The sequence below is a fragment of the Rattus rattus genome, chromosome 5 (genome assembly GCF_011064425.1).
Source record: "Rattus rattus isolate New Zealand chromosome 5, Rrattus_CSIRO_v1, whole genome shotgun sequence".
NCBI classification, from domain to species: domain Eukaryota; kingdom Metazoa; phylum Chordata; class Mammalia; order Rodentia; family Muridae; genus Rattus; species Rattus rattus.
The window spans coordinates 92,244,062-92,252,707 of NC_046158.1; the positions used below are offsets into that span (position 1 = coordinate 92,244,062).

Below are 8,646 nucleotides of genomic sequence, written 5' to 3' on the forward strand. Positions count from 1 at the left end.
TAGCTGCCTTCACATTCCCTCCTGCTGGGACTTCCTCCCTGACTGTCCTACCTAATTCTAATTCCTTTTATTTAAGATATATTTGTTTCTATGTTATGTACATTGCTGAATTGTTTGTCTGCATGGCTGTGTGAAGGTGCCAGATGGTCCCCTGGAACTGAAGTTATAGACAGTTGCGAGCTGCCATGAAGGTGCTGGGAATGGATCCTCTAGAAGAGCAGCCAGTGCTCATAACACTCATCATCTTGCCAGCCTTTTCCTAATTCCAATTCTTGAGCACACGTGTGTCCATCAGTTGAAGCCCCCGGCTCATAAACATTTGGCATGTCCTGAATCTTTCAAGGACAGAGCAGAATGGATCAGGAAAGATGTTCTACCTATTGTTCTTCAAGCATGTTTTAGGTGTCTTCAACTTCACACCTTCATTTTACTCACTCCAACATCCCAAGATCACAAGAAAATGAAAATTTACACCTGTAACTGTGTCACCAAGTAGACAGAAGTACCTGGTTCTTACACCTCCATGCACCTCTTTATTTTGAGCATGCTAATGTTCGATGTTCCTAAATTTGTCCAGGAAAAGCCTTAAATTTTCTTCTTGTGATCCCCTTTCAGATGAGAAAAAATTTTGATGCTAGGCATATAGCTAAGTAAAGTAGAAACACAAATCATAAAGCAATTTATTTTAAAATACTTGCTTAGCATACGTATATAAATTTACCAACTTTTAAAGGTGAAAGTAGGTTTGCATACTAATAAGATAGACTTAATTTTACATGAAGAATTAAATTGTGGATGAATATCTGATACTGTAGGACACATATTATCTTTAATATTTTCCTGAAGTGATCTATATTTTGGTTTTTGTAACCACTAGTTCTGACAGTTCCATTTTCACAAATAAATAGTTCAAAAATGCTAGAAGTAAGTACAGCGAGGGCCATTTCAGAAACTTCTGCAAATTCTGTTCTAATCCCAGACCAAATTTTCTTCCTTTAATAACTTTTAATAATAAAACTAAAGTCAGCAACTCAGGCATGTTTTTAAAAAATCCAAACATTCAAATATAATGCAAATTAACTATATACTAACTTGATACTGACATGCTGGGGACAGTAGAAAACTATTTTTTTCTCCATCTTTATTAACTTGGGTATTTCTTATTTACATTTCGATTATTGTTCCCTTTCCTGGTTTCCGGGCCAACATCCCCCTAACCCCTACCCCTCCCCTTCTATAAGGTTGTTCCCCTCCCCATCCTCCTCCCATTACTGCCCTCCCAACAACAATCATGTTCACTGGGGTTCAGTCTTGGCAGGACCAAGGGCTTCCCCTTCCACTGGTGCTCTTACTAGGATATTCATTGCTACCTATGAGGTTGGAGCCCAGGGGTCAGTCCATGTATAGTCTTTGGGTAGTGGCTTAGTCCCTGGAAGCTCTGGTTGGTTGGCATTGTTGTTCATATAGGGGTCAAGCCCTTCAGCTCTTTCAGTCCTTTTCTCTGATTCCTTCAAACGGGGGTCCCGTTCTCAGTTCAGTGGTTTGCTGCTGCATTCTCTTATGTATTTGCTGTATTCTGGCTGTGTCTCTCAGAGAGATCTGTCATCCAGTTCCTGTCAGCCTGCACTTCTTTGCTTCATCCATCTTACCTGGTTTGGTGGCTGTATATGTATGGACCACATGTGGGGCAGGCTCTGAATGGGTTTGCCTCTGTTTTACACTTTTTCTCCCTATTCCCTCCCAAGTAGAAAACTATTAAGTGCGTTTGAAAATGAACAGGGAACACTGTCCACTACATGCAGACTAGTCTTGATTTTGAGCTGTTCCAGGCAGTGTTTGTTGGTGGTCCGTGGCGTGATACAGTGCTGCATGTGAAACACACATGCTGTGTCCTCAGTGTCGGTGTTGTAGCAAAGTCATGTGATACAACACGGGCAATAACCATCGCAAACACCTTGTATTCGTTTTACATTTGATTTGGAATTCAATTTTGGTCATAGTTAATTCATAAGCCATTTAGTGTCAATTTGTTTTAAAACCCTTTCATAACCCAGGTTCATGACACTGAGGGTTACCGGGTATATGCGGTAAGACAAGGCAGTACCTAGAAAGTGATTCTTCTCGTTTCTTTCATGGGTTTCAAGACACACTATAGGTTGGAGAGCTGTCTCCACGGTTAATATCCTTAATATCCCTAAAGACCCTGATTTGATTCCTAGCACCCACATTGGTAACTCCATTGGTAACTCCAGTTCCAGCAGATTGTATGCTCTCTCCTTACTGTAGGATCCAGGCATGCACATGGTGCACAGATATACATACAGGCAAAACACTCATACACATAAAATAAAATAAAATAAAATAAAATAAAATAAATAAAAATGAAAAAACCCCAGACAACTGGCACACAATGAAAACATAGAGATAAGCTCATTTAATAGCCTTGACCCTCTTATTACCAACATGTGCATTTTCTATAAAGCTATAAAATATGTGATATGTGCTAAAAATTTTAATACCAAATATAGCAACTAGTTATAGATAACTGTGTTATCTATCTTTACCCCTCACACAGAACCAAACCTAATAAGTAAACCACAGTACTACTCTTTTGCTTATAAGATTCAAAAGTCTTCATAGCTCCATCCTAAAAGGTGAAATCAAAGGGTAGCTCTGTAACTCCTAGTTCAGTTCAATGCCACATGGATCTATTGGGTCTTCGTGTTGCTCTACTATTGTGATGCTTGGGGTATCAGACAAAACACCTTCTTCATCCCAGGCCTACTCACACAAGAAAGAAGACGGGCTTTTGTAGGTTGCAAGTCCTGGTCTGGTTTATTTATAAAGCAATAAATATTTGAAGCACAAACAAACTGCACGTGTGTAAACAAACTGTACAATGACTGATGGGAGATGGGAGAGGGCCTCAGAGGATTCCAAGCACAATACTGTCGTCCTGAGTGTAAAGTAGCCGCCTCAGAAGCACTTGCGGTGGACAATGGAGGGCCCGGCCTCATCGTACTCTTGCTTGCTGATCCACATTTGTTGGAAGGTGGACAGAGAGGCCAGGATGGAGCCTCCAATCCAGACAGAGTATTTACGCTCAGGGGGAGCAATAATCTGCAGAAAGAAAACAAAACCATCAGTGCGTTCTGAAGTCCCCAACAAGGGAGCAGGCTTGGAATATTCATAGAAGAAGCATCACAGATTAACTGACGATAAATAATGTAGGACATGTTATACCATAAGCAAGGAGCCAATGGGGTTGTGCAATCTTTCCCAGAGTTCATTGTTTCTATTTATTTGTGCATAGAGAATAATATAGCAAGCATCTAAATGCAAGGAAGATAGCTCAAAAGCTGTGGGCCTTGTAAATGCATAGAGAGGTTTACCTGTTGCTCCCCCGCCCCCCGCTGTGTTTCAAATATCTACTTCTACCCACTATTTAGAAGCAGTCCCAAAGTTTCATATCTTGAGGAAAATGCTACAAAAAAAATCAGGAATCGTGCTAACACTAAGCAGAAAACTTAAAGAAGATAGGAAGCTAAAATACAGGAGAAGGGGGTTGGGAAGGAAGCTTGCTTTGGAACACCGAGTTCTGCCTTTGCCTCCCACTTCCAAGTGTTCCTGACCTTAATCTTCATGGTGCTGGGAGCCAGTGCAGTTATTTCCTTCTGCATACGATCAGCGATCCCAGGGTACATGGTGGTGCCTCCCGACAGGACATTGTTGGCGTACAGGTCTTTGCGGATATCGATGTCACACTTCATGATGCTATTGTAAGTAGTTTCGTGAATGCCAGCAGATTCCATACCTAGGAAAAAGCTCCGTTTTAAGTATTCACAGTACGCTCTGGCTAGGGCGGAGGGGAGAAAATGGAATCCCTCTGTGCTGGTAAGCTGCCACCGTTGATATCTAAAACATATGTTTCCCCTACAACACACTGCTAGGAACAGGTGGAACACGAGGCTCCACAATGCACTAATAGATAATCCAGGACAGACTGCCAAGAGATAGACAGCTGTGTTCAGTGCCTGTTTGGAATGAACACATCCTGCAGCCATCAGGAGTACGGAGATACGTTACAAAAAGAATGACACACGTTTAAGTGAAAATTTGTTCTGAGATAAATCTGACTCTGTGGCCCAAGAGAGACTTGAACTCAAGTTAATCCCCCTGCCTCAGTTTCTGAGCACTGGGATTGCAGGTGTGAGCTAACACACCTGGCTTATATTTTTAATTTACGGACCAAAGTCAGATTCCAGCTTCATCTGAGAGCAAGTATGTAGGAAAGATATTTGGTGACATCAAGGGTTCAGTTACCAAAATGAACAGAGTTGCGGTTGCATCGAATGGTAAATTACTTAAGTCTAGTCCATCAATAATGGAACTTCTTGGGATAAATTGGCTCTCTTGGTAATCAGGTATGCTCTATTCACTGACTGTTCAGTCTCATCCTCTACTGTGAGGTTAACTCAGCGTAACATCTTCACTTTTTTAACTAAAGCACCTTAGTCTTTCTCCTTACGGAAGTATCAGGGGGCAAGATTGAGCTGGGTAAGATGCCAGATGTTGACTCAGGAACCCTGTCGTGCTTCTAAGTAAAATGGGTTTTACGCTGGGTGACTCCAGAATTTCTAGAGAAGCTGAGCCTTGGCACCAGAAGCCGCCCCTTACCAATGAAAGAGGGCTGGAAGAGAGTCTCGGGACAGCGGAAACGCTCGTTGCCAATGGTGATGACCTGGCCATCGGGAAGTTCATAGCTCTTCTCCAGAGAGGAGGAGGATGCAGCGGTGGCCATCTCATTCTCAAAATCCAGGGCGACATAACACAGTTTTTCTTTGATATCTCGGACAATTTCACGTTCAGCTGCAGAGACAGAGGGCTTCATAGTCAAGCTCTGAGGAGAGGATCTAATGTGGGGAAGTAGGTATATCTACCAACGAAGCAAAAGCAACAGGCATGTGCTGTGTCACACACACACACACACACACACACACACACACACACACACACACACACACACACACACACACACACACACACACACACACACACACACACACACACACACACACACACACACACACACACACACACACACACACTCACCAGTGGTCACAAAGGAGTACCCGCGCTCAGTGAGGATCTTCATAAGGTAGTCAGTGAGGTCCCGACCAGCTAGATCCAGACGCATGATGGCATGGGGTAAGGCATAACCCTCATAGATGGGGACGTTATGAGTCACGCCGTCGCCAGAATCCAGAACAATGCCTGTTAGAACAAAATAGGTGAGAAGAGGACGAAGCGCCGAGAACCACTGCTTCAGTCATAGTAAAAACCTGCTTCTACTTGGGTAAGGGGAACAGTCAGGTCCCTTAATGCAAAGAATAAAAAATGACCATAATGGGTGGATGCTAACACCGAAGGCAGTGCGGTTTTGTCTTTAAGTATTGTGGTAGGAAATTTTCCTGGGGACCCTTTAAGTGGCCATCCCTCTTATCAGCCATTAGCATGTTACATAAGCATCCAAGGATGCTTTTCTTGGGGCCAATCCAACTTAAAATGTGTCTCTCTGTTTTAATCCAGACCCTGCAGGGGAACGCATGTCCTTGAATATGTCTGCCCTGGGGCTGTGAATGTAGCATCTCACATATCTTGAATGGGGGAAAGATCTAACTCCACGGGTTATCGGATTTTACAGTAAATGTTCCTGAAACTAACTTGCTAGTCCTTTCTCTCAGCATAGATACCTTGCTAGAGAGACCTTTTCTGTGTCGGGAGAGAATTTGGGTTCACGGCAAAGTCAGGGAGTTGAGACTGATTAACCAGTGACTGTTCCCAGCCCAAACAAACCTGTGGTTCTCCCAGAAGCGTACAGGGACAGCACTGCCTGGATGGCCACGTACATGGCAGGCACATTGAAGGTCTCAAACATGATCTGTGTCATCTTCTCACGATTGGCCTTGGGGTTCAGTGGGGCCTCAGTGAGCAGGGTCGGGTGCTCCTCAGGGGCTACACGGAGCTCATTGTAGAAGGTGTGGTGCCAGATCTTCTCCATGTCGTCCCAGTTGGTGATAATGCCGTGCTCAATGGGGTACTTCAGAGTCAGGATGCCTCGCTTGCTCTGAGCCTCGTCACCTACATAGGAGTCCTTCTGCCCCATACCCACCATGACACCCTGGAAAAAGGAGAAGATGAGAACATCAAGTTCTCAACAAGGCAAAAAAATAAAAAGAACAGTCCTGGCCTTGCTAAGCTATATCCAGTCCTCGAGGCAGCGAAGAGCTGTAAAATACTAAGAAAAAAGTAAAAACAGAATTTGAAAGTTAGGGATGCTGGTTCACGCCTATAAAACCAACCAGCATTCAAAAGGCTGGAACAGGTCACAGCTTCCATTTAGCCTGGTCGGTAGAGCCAAGTTCCAGGCCAGCCTGGGCCATAGGGTGAGACCCACCTCCCGGAGTTAAGACATAATCCTAACTTTAACGAATTACTTAGACTAATGTTATATACTTCATCTCCGCAGGAGGAAATGTGTGCATTAATTTGATTATAACTGTGGATGAGAGAATAAAGGGATTTTCCTGAAGAAGCAGAGCCTTATCTTGTTCTTGAAATAGCATAATGACTTCATTAAATTACTAAGCTTATCACTGATGTCACCTAAGAAATAGATGACCATCTTTTGGCACAACTGAATTAATTAAGTCCCCTTAAGAAAAGATTGTGACACTCATCCACTGTACATAGGCTGATAGGCAGCTATCACTCAGCTGAACAGTCAAACCACTCAGACTATCCTGGAGTAGCCTTCACTGGCCAAGCCTGAGGACTCCAGCTCTGTGCTCTGGCAGCCTGTCTGGCCAAGCATGCGACAAACCCAGAGAGCGTGGCCTTTCTTTTAATAAACAAGGTGGTATGCCACTATCACTGTGGCACTTGTTGCTCTAGTCACATCTGACTTCTAAAAATGCAACACCCAGGAAGGAGTGTCCATTACAGCTTTGGGGAGTTCTGAAAACTGGCTGTGAACAAGGGGGAAGAATGTAGATTGGGTACTGGTTATTTCCAAGTAGCTACATTACTAGTAGTTAGCTGTGTTGTTTAAACTAAATTGAACAGACAAAGGGCCGAGGGGAAAGAAGAAATTCATGTTTCAGAGACACAAAAGACACTGCAGTTGAAAACCCACAGGTCCAGAATGAGAAGCTGGTGGCCTTTCGCAAGAGAGCTGGCCCATCAACAGGTGAGCCACTGCAGTGGACTTCTTGGAATTTGGAGGTTGGCAGGGAGTTTCGTGGGATGGCTTGGATTTGAAACTCACTCTGCTTCACATGGATGACCTAAAGGATCTCTGAACAATTGGGTCAAGAGAGTCACTTCCCAGGTTGCTGGACTGAGGGGGTGACCAGAAGGGGTCTAGAATATGGACAGGGAGCAGGCTAGGAGGCTCGGAGAGTGTTACCTGGTGGCGGGGGCGACCCACGATGGATGGGAAGACAGCTCTGGGAGCATCATCACCCGCAAAGCCAGCCTTCACCAGTCCGGAGCCATTGTCGCACACCAAAGCGGTGGTCTCCTCGTCGTCACACATCCTGGCACAGCTTCTGTGGGATCTGTAGGCTAAGGAAAGAAGAATGGTCCATGCTCAGTGCTTGCAGAGCTGGCCTCCGTCTGAAGGGTCCAGTGGGGTTATTGGATTGTAGAGAGTGAGGAGACAGCTGTACTCTCCCTTATGCTCAAGATAAAAACCAAACCTAAACAAAAAAAGCCTAGGAAGAATCAGGGAGACTGACTGTGAGGGTGAGAGAAGGCTGGTGAGACCCCACCCTTGCTCTTCTAGCCAAGAGGCTCACACACCCCCTCCATGCAAGAAGCCATGGTCCTAACCAGGGAAATCCGGCCCTTTCAGCTCCTTTAAGCTCTCCACATTTTCACCAACAGAAACACCATTCTCCTTCCCTATCCATACAGGTGAAAGTGCAAAAGATCAGTGACCCACAAAAGCTCAGGTGGTAAGATGGAGTGAGCTCTTGTGCTGTGGGGATTTGATGAGATCCAGGACAAAAAAGTCAAAACCTCGCCAAAAAGTTGGCTTAACAAAACAAAAGAAAACAAACAATCAAAACAAAAAAAAAAAATCAAAACAACAAAACTCCCAAAAACTAAGAGTGTGGGATCCCAAGAGCACAAAATCCCCGCAGTGCTGACAGGGCTCTGCAGGGAGCAAGGGCGGAGCGAGGCTGGGACTCACCGTGCTAGGGGCGGCTGGGTTCAGCTGGGCTGGCGCTGGTGGCAGGCACTAGGTGACAGTCGCCTGGAGCGCGGCTTTATAGCGCGCTGATGGACGGGGTCAGTTGGAGCAGCCGGGGGCAGGGGTGGGGAGCCCCTGAGCTGCCACTTTGCCTTATTTGGTCGCCTTAGCACCATCTAGGACCGCTGAGGCCATTCTTGGAGCCAAGGGCAGGGGAGAGGATCAGCCAGGGGGCTCCCAGACCATGTAAGGAAGGGGAGGGGGCAGCCAGAGCAATGACCATATAGGGAGCTAGGGAGGGGCAGGCCCGTAAGGGGTGGGGGGCAGGGGAAGGTTACGTGATGCCACCTCGACCCTTCCTCCTTGTTGGGATGGGGGAGCTCCCTAGT

The 8,646-nt window shown here is 45.3% G+C and overlaps 1 protein-coding gene across 2 annotated transcripts; it reads right to left on the reverse strand.

The window, feature by feature from the left end:
- Positions 1-2,816: 2,816 nt before the first annotated feature.
- On the reverse strand, positions 2,817-8,420 carry Actc1 (actin alpha cardiac muscle 1). 2 transcript variants are annotated; one of them, XM_032903897.1, is made up of 7 exons: positions 8,258-8,420; positions 7,469-7,626; positions 5,857-6,181; positions 5,113-5,274; positions 4,678-4,869; positions 3,633-3,814; positions 2,817-3,120 (listed from the first exon to the last, which is right to left on the reverse strand). In XM_032903897.1, the coding sequence occupies exons 2-7, from the start codon at positions 7,595-7,597 to the stop codon at positions 2,977-2,979; spliced, it is 1,134 nt and encodes a 377-aa protein (XP_032759788.1). In that variant the 5' UTR covers positions 7,598-7,626; positions 8,258-8,420; the 3' UTR covers positions 2,817-2,976. The 2 variants fall into 2 exon arrangements, with proteins under 2 accessions (XP_032759788.1, XP_032759789.1); XM_032903898.1 differs by lacking the exon at positions 8,258-8,420 and having other exon boundaries at positions 2,977-3,120; positions 5,857-6,052; positions 7,469-7,597.
- Between the last annotated feature and the right edge of the window lie 226 nt (positions 8,421-8,646).